General features: G+C 40.6%; 1 protein-coding gene across 1 annotated transcript; it reads right to left on the bottom strand.

The window, feature by feature from the left end:
- Positions 1-274: 274 nt before the first annotated feature.
- Positions 275-12323, bottom strand: rtbdn (retbindin). The gene is made up of 6 exons (XM_072369475.1): positions 12023-12323; positions 10989-11150; positions 10780-10879; positions 9666-9794; positions 7352-7448; positions 275-1688 (listed from the first exon to the last, which is right to left on the bottom strand). Exons 2-6 carry the CDS (start codon positions 11146-11148, stop codon positions 1341-1343), a joined length of 834 nt encoding a protein of 277 aa, XP_072225576.1. The 5' UTR covers positions 11149-11150; positions 12023-12323; the 3' UTR covers positions 275-1340.
- Between the last annotated feature and the right edge of the window lie 569 nt (positions 12324-12892).

Genomic DNA, 12892 nt, shown 5'->3' with positions numbered 1-12892 from the left:
TTGTAAAAAAAAAGGACTTACCATTGAATACAAGAACCTTATATATTAAAGGTGTGTTTTACAAAACCAGAATGTTAAACTGTTGTACAGAATCATTTTGAGTAATATTTGTGTGTATTTTTCTCCAAGTGTGGTGAATTTAATTTTGTCATGGGGTCACCAACTACTGAACAGAAACTGTAATTTCAGCTAAAAACATAAGTCAAAATATATACCAGGTGTAAATAATTATCTTTCATTATTTCCAGGAGTTACAAATGACATGGACCCGGGGTGACATTTAGAAATATTGTCTTTATTGAGAATGTAAAGAAAAGCACAGAAACACCCATTTCAACAAGCTTACCATGTATCAGACAAATCAGTTTTCCCTTTTTTTTCAAACAAAACATTTACATCTAACAGTACCTCAGTCTACAAATACAATAATTATAAAAGAAAACCCTCGCAGAAGATTGATGATCAAACTACCAGAGCGACCTTATCTGGTATGAATGCTGCCTCTGTGGATTCTATTCGTGAATATTCAACCTTCCCTCAGCTGTTTAGCATACCTCTCCGCTCTCATTATCACACCAGATCCCTCACATCCAGGCCAGTAGTCTCTGTAAGAAAATCTAAGTTACATTCATGATCATGGTTACACTGTGTGACCATCTCCACTACTTCAGGACAAGCACACTGCACAGTATGGTATCACAACAGTAAGATCTGTGTTTAATAAGCAACTAATGCACAGGTTAAAGTCAGCTAGACGGTTGATAACAGTAGCAGGGTGGTGATTCATGTTGTTTTTCACTAAAGTCATGAAAAGTACTGTGAAGGTTAAGGATGATATATTGGATTCATGCACATGTGCTGAGACTGCAGGGCTTTCACTGCATGCAATATTTCAAACACGTCATATCGTAATGTTGAGTGATACTTTTAGCTGAATCATATAAAGCAAATTCTTTGTAAAAAAACTCAAATCAACTTTCTTTAGCAGGTAATTAAACATTGGTCCAACAATAGTGGGATATATCAACCGATGAAGACAGAGCCCTTGCAGAAATAAGAATTTTAGCCTTAAATGCTCTATTATCATTCAATTGTATCTTTATTGGTCATTTCCTGGCTATTCAATCAAATCAAGATGTTATTAAAAGTGTTACAAGCGTTTTAGTCTCTCTAAAAGCAGTATTGTTTAAAATCACAGATACGTGATGGTGATAATGTGACCTTAAGTTTGTGTGGTAAGTTGAGTTAGATAAGCAAGGTTACAACTCTGTTTCAAGGGTTTGATTTTGTGTATTGGAAACTAGACAATTATCTCTAAACACGCTGCCATCTATCATCATCTACAAGCCGCTCCCACTCCCTTCCACATCTTCAATCTCGACTGAGCGCTTGCGCAGCACAGAGTTTCCCTTCCTGCCGACCTTTGCCTGCGCAGGCAGCTTGGTCTTGCATGGGGCTCGGTACTGAGGCAGGCCGGTCTTGGTGGTATCCAGCTCCTCTGGGTCGTCCTGCTGGGCCCTGAGGGCAGCGATCACGTCCTTGTCCGAAGGGCTGAGAGTCAGGCAACCGCAGGGGCGACCCTCCACTCCAAACTCTCCGGGCTCTCCCACTTCCTGTGGGTCGTCTTCCACTGTCATGAAGGCGTCACCCCACAGACTCTCGCAGAGATCCCTGCCATGCTGGTACATCTGTGGACCAAACACAGACACGTACGTAAGTGAAGAGTTGAAGAAGAAAAGTGGGCCATCTCATAGCTTCATTGCCTTGATCAAAATGTCTCTAATGCAAAATTCCACCTTTTTGTGAAAGATATATTTGACCATTCACACACATTCATACAGTGCTACAGAGTCTACTGATTGGCAGATTGCTGCTTTATCTCTTGGGCCACAACCTCTCTGTCAACTATCTTGTGTTTTCAGGGCTTTGAATCTGAGTCAGCATCTAAGTATCAACACTTCTGATTCTGATTAATCATTTTCTTTCTTTTTACATCTTATCCAGTAAAAAGTGAGAAAACTGACATGGAAATTGGGTTCTTTCATTAGAATGAGCTCCTGTCTTTCTATTTTTGTCTGAGCAGGATTAAAGAGATTCCATCTACACTCGTGGATCTATGAAACGCTTACACCCATTGGATACTGTGTCATGAATCAGAGGTCCGTTCCAAACCTTAAACATCTCCCACACCACTGAACGTTCTGTGCTTGGGTTGGATGGTACACTCTGTCCTGCCATAAACTAAATTTTTGCATATTTCTTTTATTTACAAAGCCAATCTTAGTCTCCTTTCATCTGGCATATGGATCTACATCCTTTGGAAAAGCGCAGGAAATTAATACTTACCGCTTGTACCGAAGTGAGAAAAAAAGAGCATTTAAATATGTTGCTTCCTACACTTAAATGAAATATTTTGGCATTCAGCTCAACCAGCTTTAAATGCTATGGATGCCTAATACAGCCTGCTTTGAACTGCGATGAATGTGACAGTTACAGTGTAAAAAATGACAAAGATCTAAGAGAACATCTTTCATTATACTATTAAAAACTATGTTTCCGTTTGTATTTCAAAGGATTGAAATTATTTTTATTAATTTGGGAATCTTGGAAAGTTTGAGGGTGGACCTTTTTTAGAAATGGAGGATCATACTTATTATGCAATGCATAACAGGCGGCGATGTGAGACTTGATCTCATTAAAGAGGCAAAAACATGAAGGGGCAAAGTGATTTTGAGATAGGCAACATAAGAAAAATAAGAATAAACACAGATGTGGCTTTTTCCAAATTGAATTAGCTGACGATATGATGATGAAGTTCCAACTTCATCGTCATATCTACCACAGTTGAATAAACAGTAGATGTTAATTGTTATTAGATTGTAGGTGGACAGCATTTGAAATGGTTGCTTTCTTCAATTTGACCACTAGATGTCAGCAATGGTTACACACTCTTACTTTAAGTAGCATGATGGTTAATGTTTGTCAAATTTTCTCTGTCACTTACATTTACATGTCCAAGCTTATTTTGTATTTGATACTGTAAACAAATTTAATCTCCAATATCATGTAATCCACTGCAGCTCTGAGCTGCTGCCTGTTTTGGCTCCTGTCTCTCAGCAAGAGATTTAAAATCCTAAGAGCCTTTCGTAATTAAATAAAGGTTAGATAAAGAATCCCTATCTGTAATCAGTGGCAACATGCAAATCTCTGGATAGCTTTATACAACTTTGACCTCAGTACAGCTCCTAAGCTTCATCACTAACAACACCTGTTGACATTATATTGGCACATTTGCAAAATTGAAGCCAGCAGCACTTGCATGGTTCATGAGTAAGTTGTGTAGGATGAGAAGGATCTCAGATTTGATTAAAAGGAGGAACCTTGATTATATTACATGTAATCAAAATAAATATTGATAGTTTTGTGTACAATTTGTGCCACTTTGAATTTGCAGTGTTAATATCAAAGCGTTAAATCTTGGTATTGGCTGCCATGCTGGACAGAGGTTGATAGAGAGAATGCTACAGACAAGCAATAAAAAGAAAAATCACTGTGTCCTCATGCTTCTCCGTGCTTGCTTGCACGTTGCTGCGCAGCATATGTATCCACTGAAATAAATGCAGTTATTTTGCCCTCTCTCTGGCCTTGAAAACACTTTGCCTCTGCCAGGTGTTGGAGGGGTCAGCTTACACCTGGCAGCTGCTCTCAGGAGTGACTTTTGTCTGCAAACGCCACTCTTCCCACCTTACCTGCTACTACTTTGTGCGCAAATAAAAGAAAAAAACTTGCTCTTGTGTCTTCAGGACATCTCTGGCATGCCCAACAGAGTGGAAAGACAGTTTAGACTAATGAGACAAGTGACTCCCGACACCTTTTCTTTTGCTCTCTGACAGCATATTCATTACAGCGCCCAGTCTTTGTAAAATGATGCTTTGAGGAAAAATCCAATTATAGCTGACATTAGCTCAATGGTTTCTGAAGCATCAAATTTTGTATTTCCCTTTAACGAGACGTGGCAATTAAAGAGGATGCTGCATAAAGGTACAAAACCAAATCCCAATTTAAGCTGTTTAGCTGTAAATGGTGTAGCCTGCACAGCTAGAAACAGTCAAGAAAGCAAATTGACCACACAAACACACACACAGCCTAAAAATTCCCTAAAATTCTCCCCCCACCATTTTCTATCTTTTGCCTACTCCTGTGCTCATTGTAACCCTCTCATAGTAACTGTTTCTCTGCTACACATCCAAGGTCTGCCTCCTTTTATCCTCCAGTCTGTTGGGGGATTAAGACGCAGTCACATAGGGGCCTCTGAGAAGAAGAAACTGTAATATGTTTACAGTGTTCGAAGGACAAAGAGGATGATGGCTATTTCTCCTAACTACATATGCTCTCTGCCTGACACTTTGGACTTATCACACTGGCCAAACAACACACTGGAGCATACACACACACACACACACACACACATTGACGTCCTTCCTCGGGCAGACTTGGTTTGCTGCCAAAGTTAATTCAGTACAACCACAAGTGGCTTTCCATGACACGCTGTGATCGAATAAGGAAGATAAGAGATACTTCCCGAGGCTCTGTGTCATCCTTCCCTTCCTTTTCTTACTTAATTATGCCCTCCTGAAACCTGTGGCACTACACGTAGTGTACAGAAGAAAAAAGAAGAGAAAAACAACAGCCCAGTCTCACAAGAAATGGCTTGTCCAAAGCCTACAACCACAGCTTGTAAATCATGAGACGGTTATGCATCCCATAGGCAGTGTTCCGAATCAGTTAAGTCTTGCAAAGGGACAGCTGGTTCACAAAGGTACATGGATTAGCACCTCCCACCATCCCCTCAAACTTACTTATGAGAGTTTGTGGCCATCCAAACACAGGCAACACGTGAACTGCTATGTCACAATCTTTCATGACATCGGGTTGGAAATGGACACAAACTCCTGCTTAGAGCGCTCATCGACGACAGTGACACTGTCAGCCAAAGGAGTCGGTAGTGTTGACACAGTAAATTTTGTTTATCGTTTATCTCATTGAAAAAAAAATTGAGAGAATTCAGAATATCAAGACCCCGTATTCCTTGAGAAACTGCAACTTCGAAATCTGCCAACAGATGTTGATAATGTTCTCGAATAAACTGCAGTTTGTGAGGTTCAGCAGTTGAAAGGCAACGATTGCAATCACAGACCACAGATTACCTTGAATTGTTGGAATGAATTAAATTCTACGAGCCAGAAAACGAGCAAGAAGAAAAAAGAAGATAATTATGTATATTCCTATATATTTCTCTTCTCGGCAATTGACTAAATAAAAATACAATCCCAATGATTTGGACTTACTCCAATTGGACATTACTAAACCTTTTTACTCTCTTTTTAAAGTGCCTTGAGATTACTTTCTGAATTGGCGCTCTATGAAGGAACTATATTAAATTGAGCTGAAACTGAATTGATTCATTTCTTCCCGGTACATGATTATCTTTAGCTGAGGAACAAAAGATTACCCTCTCTCTTATGCCAGAGAAGAAAAGGTGTGCTTTATAGCTACAATTGCTGCAATGACACATTATGATTGAGAACAAAGCTGCCAAGCATATCTGAGAAAAAGTCCTGCTAACAGTGGAAGTCTTCGATATGCTGACTGTTTAATAAGCTACTCTCGTCCGCTACTTTTTCATGGATCAGACTTACAAAGTAACACCTGGAAATGAGGGCGTTAAAATGCAGCTTTGGTGGCACATGAACAACAAAGAAGAAAGAAAAGCAATGCTGAAAAACTACACATAAACTGTATTTCTTTTATAATTATAGGTACTATAAATCGGTAATTCATTATATGTAATCCATAGATGCCACTCTGGCAGTGCCGGTATACATTACAGCCATGGCTGCTGTTTGCAGACGTAACCTCTTTCCCAGAAAATCCGAGGCAGAGAGAGTCTCATACCGAGATGAATAAGACCTTGGCTGGCAAAAGATGTAACTAATGACTACAAAAAGAGAGTGAGACGGAGAGTGCCAGAGGGATTTTTGCATGCAGCGAATGTGTTGCTTTGTGTTCCTTTGTGTTCCTTTAAATGTATCCGCTTGATGTTATGCAAACTGTCATCTACTGCAGTTAGCATTTCACAAAGATCATCTGTATCTGTTTTTGCTTTACAGTCACACACATACAGCCACATGAGGTGAGATGGAGCTGTGAGAGGTTCTAAAGTGAGGCCAGACAGATGAACGGTCACTGATCTATGCATGTTTGCAGTTTTGCTTTCCCATGCAGCATGTCTGAGGTGAACTCAAGTGCTTTAGCTCAGACCACAAAGCAGCCCTCTGTGAAATCTCCCATCTCTTCTGGCTGGAGGGAAAAAAAACGAACCGCATTAATGATGCTACCCCCGAAAGTGTGAGAGACTGCCACTTGTTTGTGCTCTCTCTCTAAGAGGGGTGAGCTGTTCATTTGTGCTGACTGCTTCCACTTCCTTCAAACTGTATTCATGAGGTGTTTAATACACTGATTTTAGAGCTGCTTACATTTCTTGGAGCCTATTTGTGGCATTTGCAGTGCCCCACATGAAAATGGGACAACACAAGCACACATACGCACAACCATGTACACACACACTGATATTCTCTCTTTTTGTTCCCTCTTTTACCACGAATTTGTCATTCCCACGTATCGTCCAACGTCCAGCAGAGGTATTAGAAACGGGAGAAGATAAAGGCGATAAATAGGGGCAGTAAAAACACGGAGAAAGAGAGAAAGTCACACACTCCTATCAGATCGACTGTCATGGAGTGTGATGAGTGAGAGTTGGTCGGCCTCAGGTGCGCACCGGCCACCACCGCCACTCTGCTTCTTTTTAAATCACCCAGCTGGCCTCAGCCCAACGATGCACGACCAAACTCTTTCACGCTCCAGCCCACAGCGCCGCCCTGCACTGTTAACCCTTCACTTAACCACGCACACACTGCGACACCATTTCAGACCCTCTATCAGCAGCATGCAACTCAGATGACAGATGACAATGAGCTCAGTCAGAGGGGTTCAAACCACTGACTCGTGCTCTGGTGGCCTAAATACAGTAGCTTGGAAATTAATGTACTCTCACAACTGTTTTTGAGTGAACGACAAGCCCAGATGGTAATGCTAACAAACTAATATTCAGCCAATGTAATGCTAACAATCTTAAACATCAGTTTAGCCTGTCAGCATGCTAAAATTGGCTGATTAGCATGAAATATGAAGTATAGCTAAAGCTGATAGGAACATATTTAGTTGTGATGGTTTTTGGTCATAGATAAAAGTACTGAAGTAGCACAAAAAGTGCTATAGTTGAATTACGTACCTGCTGATACTGAACACAGGTTCCAGTGCAGTTTTGTCCCCTCGGGTCCCTGGCCCAGTTACGAGCACAGGTCATGTCCATCCTGCAGGCATCAAACCTGAAGAAACATAATTCAACTTAAAAAGTCTGAAATGGCAAAACACCTAACTGTTCCTCTTGGATATTTTTTTCCCTGATAGAACCAGTTTTTATCATCTGGGGTAGTTTGTGTTTTTTTTGTAACTCTTTAAGAGTTAGATTAGAGGATGGAGAGTTCACTACTTTCATGTCTATATACTAAATATGATGCTACAGCCGGCAGATGATGAGCATAGATTAGCAGAAAGACAGAAAATAGAAAAGCTTGCATTATCTCTTGAAGTGAGAATTTTTTTTTTCCAAGTGGGGGTTGTGTGAAGTCTTTTAGTACTAAAGGTACTATGGGTACACTATACTATGAGTAGTCAGTGTCTGAACTGCATTAGATAGCAATCAGACTGCTGTCAGTTTAGGGAATCGGGGAGGGAGACTGATGGGTGAGACAACGTAGCAACTGGTCAAAACAGTGACAGGAAAAGAGTGAGTTTTTGCAATCTGATAAACTTACAGCAGTATGAACGAATATTTCATTATGGATTTTTACACCACTTCACTTTGGCCTTAGACAGGTATTTACATTAGTGCCATCATTTCTCAGCTGAAGAACACCAGTGTTAAATGGCAGTGTGCAGCCACAGTACAATCGACTATTAATTGTTGGCTGAGCACTACCTGCGCAACACAGATGTTTCTCAGTTGATAAAATATGGTGCCAATGTAAAAAGTAAACAACCATCTTAACTGAAAGTTAACAGGCATAAAAAAAAATCACATTATAGCATTCGTTCAAAGTTTCCAAGGTCTTGTACGTATTTTTAGTCAGTACAAGCTTGACTAGCCCATCATGATTCCTCCATAATTCCCCAAACGAAGAGCGCTCTGAGTGCTGTCTATTACAGCTATGACACTAATTGCTAAATATTTTACACAATCCTCAATGGAATATGCCTTCAAGCTCCACACTGTACAAGCTTTTTAGTTTTATGAGATATGCGAGACATCACTGCTAGTTTTATGATAATCAATGTAAAATATTTAATCATTATTTGCCTTCTGTGCGATAAAAATATAATATAATTATTGTAATATAATTCCGTACCAACATCTATAGGAAATCTGATTTTAGCATAGTAAAACATGCATTCTGTGTCTGTGTTTTTCAGATCTCTTCTCACATGACATCTTTCCAGCTAATTGCACCTGTCATGATGATGGATCTGACTACCTCTAATGCAAAGAGTGCAGCAAATCCTAATAACACCACACAGCAGCATACCACAAAAGATTATTTGCTCTAAAGTGTAACACTGTGATACACTTTCCAATTTGTAGAAAACACATCTAATATTAAATCTATACAATTAGTTCTGGTTATGAGTTGTATGCATAAAGTTGATCCCAAACCTCTAATAGGCTTCAATACTTCGACATCTCCCATATGACAAGCCTAATATGGGGTTATGATATTATTTAGAGACTCTGGAAACACTGACCCCTTAGCTCTTTGCTGACAATATAACTGCATAAAACAAGGTGCTGTTTTTATGGTTCAGATTTTGTACATCTTCAGCGTTGCAGGTGTGAGGGGGTGGATTTGTTCCATTTGGATTGAGCCAGTTTAGCTCTTTCGAGACTTTGTGCCAAACTAAGATAACATGCTTCTGGGAGTAACTTGATAGAATCTTTACAAATGCAATAATCATATTTTTCCTCTCTAACTCTTGGAAATACAGAGAAAAGTCCTGTTTTTCAAAATGTCAAACTATTCTTTCAGACGTATCTTTTGCTCATACGGTGTAAGAATACATCTATGAATCATACATTAAACTAATAAGAGTTCATTATCCATCTCTCATTTTTGTCACGACTACTCAGACAAAAGGATTTGTCTGGATGTTAAAATCCTCCCTATGAAATGACATTATCATTGACATATTACAATATTATTCCACATCTTTAACACAGCAAACTTGAGGAAAGAAAATAGTGGTTCTCTTGTTGTTCGTGACTTCAGCATAATTGCTCAGCACAGCTGTCTTTACAACAAAAGGCCCTGATATAACTATGGTCTTACCTGCGTATTACACTTTGATGCTATTTACTGGGCTCTTTGTCTTGGCACAGAATATTGTTGTTACACAAGATAGTAATGTCTCCCTTGACAGTCTTATATGTGTAGAATGACAGGTACTGATTTTGAGTTAGATCTGCTTGGCAGTGTATTTGGCAGCCTCACCAATCACGGCAGAAGCTGTGGCAAAGTGGCACGGCCTGGATGTACGAGCGGCGATGAGGATGAGGCCAGCGGGAAGCATCAGGGGAGCAGCGGTAAAAACATGACACACGCTTCAAAAAGCCTTCACACCTGGGGAGAGAGAGGGAATGGGTTTGCACCAACATGATGTACAGTATAGCGTAGACTGAATTCAATCACTTACTGAACCTTGACTCAGCACAGCTGGTCAAGGAAAAGAAAATGAAGATGATGTTGATTAGTATTATTAAGTACGTGTGTGCCCAGGTTTTCCTGATATTACCTCACTGCTATGTTTGCTATTGCTTTATGTGTGCAAGTAGCCTTTGAGATTAAGTCACGCTGTGTTCCATTTTCTTTAGAAGTTAGGTAGTTGATAATGAGATCCAGCAGGATTTGCTCATTGCTGTGCTAACTGACCAAGCTAGCTATTTTTAGCAACAGAAGCTAATAACAAGGTAATACATTATATTTTGCACAAACATCATAATTATGTGCTCACTGAAAGAGGACAATACTGTATGTGTAACTAATTTGAAGAAACGAAAACTTGCAGATGTGCTGATAAGCTTTTTTTTTTATTTAAAACAGGTATCACCACTTTTTATAGGTGAGGCAGCCTTTCTGGGTGTTGGGGCTGGTGAGGTTCCTCTAACTTTTCGAGTCGGAAATTCCTCTTGATTTTTCCATCTGCGAATTCAAAAGTTTTGACTTCGGATCCCACGTGGAACCAACCATTACCTCCAAGAGTCCCTCTCGATGAAACTGTTTTTGGTCTCCACCAGCTTCATGGTCAGCCCTTAAATTCAAAGTCTGGTGCTTGGTAGGTTGTGGAAATTCGATCTTTGAATATTTTTTTCAGATAGCAACAGACCACTGTGACTGTGATTACTGATAAGGTGAGAGGAGTGGCATAAGAAGGCAACGTAGGAAAAAATAATTAGCCAAAAAAACAAAGCTAGAAGACTGCATAGAACAGTCATAATCAATAAATAATCTTATGGATTGGATTTTTCATCAGATATAATGATCAGCACTACTGATCATTGCCACTATACAGAAAAGAAAGGGGACCAGAGGGATGGGTAAGACTTACTCAGGGCTCAGAGGCCCACACTTGTCCCAGGGTTCATTCTTATTGCTCATCGAGGGAACATGGGCAATATCTTGGATGCCATCTTCGGTGCAGCAGCTATCTGCAAACAAAGAAAGGACAGAAAAAAACATTTCTGTCTGTTATCAACTCGTTTTTGTTTTAGTCTTTCGTCTTAAGACATTTTCATTTGTTTGAAAGCGATCACTCACTATCGGCATACAGCCCGCACTCGGTCAGGTGCGGTTCGGGGCTGGGCGTGGCCTTGTGCTTGCCGTCTTGAAGACACACCCCCTCCGAGCGTGTTCCGCCAATCAGCGCAGCCGTCAGACAAACGCAAATTCGTAGCAAAGGGGAAGAGGTGACACCCATATCTGCAGACACAAACAGGTTTGGAGATGAGTTTAACACACTGATAGGGTCTTGTCAGCAGTAGCAAAACAGATTGCATGCAATAAAACACAATTGTTATAAAACCAACGTGAAAAAGTCATTATCAAAGCTACTGTCATTATGGTATCATTATTGCATATCGGGTTCAGAGAGTTACAGAGAACCCCAACAGCAGGATGTTGACCTACTAGACAGGGTGAGCCTAATTAGCTGAGACTGAAGCGCCGTGCTGAGATGGATGACATGCGTAGTCGTTTAATCTGACGAGCGGCTGCGGGCTAACCTACATACAAGTAGCACGACTTAAACAAATCTGTCTGGACTTGGCCGCGTGGCCCCGAACGGATTCGGTTTGGCATCGATTTTACACTTGTGAGACCCAGAACACATTTTAAAGGCAGAAAATGTGAAAGATTACAAATATAAAGCCTAAGATACTCACAAGGAATTTTTCATACAACAGCCTACCGATGATAGATTATGTATTTGAACTAAAGCTGACCGAAACTTGTATGAAGGAACGATCTAAACCCAACAACTTATTTCATATGTTGCATAATTAGATTGTACGTATTCATGGAGAGCCATAATACCTAAAGTAAAAATTCAGCCTAATGAGCTACAACTTAACGTTTAAGAAAATGTGAATCTGTTTTCATGAGTTAGTTTAGTGACCCAATACCATTAAAGATAGAAAAGCTATTTTGTCGACTCCAACAGGAAAATTTAAATTCTATCCACTAAACAGGTATCATTTATAGTCGGATAATATAGAAGCAGCTACACCATTCACATCAGGTGGCGCTTCATTTCTCTCAGTTTAAATCGTTCGTTTGCTTGTTTGGTTTTCTACCTGTCGTGGGTTAAATGCTGCTCCGTTACGAATAGTTTCTTCTGTTGTTTCTCCGTCGGTTGCTGTGGATCCAGCGGCTGCTACGCGGTGCTCGGTGCTCCGGTCTCCTCCTCTCTCTGTCGCTGTCTCTGCGTCTCTCTGCGCTGGCTGTGATCTCTGCTGCCCCGGGGGCCACTGTTCGCTACTTTGTCACCGGTTTATATGAAGGACATTTCAGTCCCTTCTACCAGCCGCCTCACCCCCTCCATCTGCCACACGCTGGGAAGTCCTCTCTATCTCTCTCCCCTCCCTCCCACTCTCTTGCATGCACGCACACACAAACACACGCATACACAGAAAAGACTGGGCTCCCTCCTTGTTAATCTCCCAATAGGATGTTTACCAAATCCTCCTTGTTGACAGCTTTCCTTCCACCCACCCAAGTATAGCTGTGGACGGAAACACCGAAATTAGATTTGTCAAACTGATTTAGAGTTAAAATAGTCCCAAATTTGATGCTTTGCCCTTCATTTTCAGAGGCTACAAAACAGGTGGTGCTGAGTCACACCTGTCCTCCCCAAGCTCTCTCTGTCCAATAGCACAGACACCACACACACTGAGGTCAGGGCTTTTTGCAGATGACAGGGTCAGAGCAGGGTATAGCTGAGATTTAATACTCTGTGATATGCTTAGGGCAAAGAACACAAATCTCTGTGGGACAAAACGCAGTGAACTCACTTGGAAGCAGCCAAAATCCTTCTTCTACTAAAGACAGAGTTCAGTTCATCTTTTTTTTCTGAATGGAGTTCTTATGACACCTGTGTTCTTATGGCACCTCTGCCACTGAAAGTGGGTCAATACAGTAAAGCGTCATCAGTTCTTCTGGCAAAC

The sequence above is a fragment of the Leuresthes tenuis genome, unplaced genomic scaffold (assembly GCF_036924035.1).
Source record: "Leuresthes tenuis unplaced genomic scaffold, fLeuTen1.0.hap1 SCAF_17, whole genome shotgun sequence".
NCBI lineage: Eukaryota > Metazoa > Chordata > Actinopteri > Atheriniformes > Atherinopsidae > Leuresthes > Leuresthes tenuis.
Note: the sequence above shows the minus strand (reverse complement) of the source record. Positions and strands in the feature narration are given on the sequence as shown.

Coding starts and splice junctions, on each gene's coding strand:
- rtbdn (XM_072369475.1), bottom strand. CDS start 11,148: ATGGGTGTCACCTCTTCCCCTTTGCTACGAATTTGCGTTTGTCTGACG. Junction 10,880..10,988: donor GTGCGGGCTGTATGCCGATA/GTGAGTGATCGC, acceptor CTTTGTTTGCAG/ATAGCTGCTGCACCGAAGAT. Junction 1,689..7,351: donor CCTGTGTTCAGTATCAGCAG/GTACGTAATTCA, acceptor TTTGGTCCACAG/ATGTACCAGCATGGCAGGGA.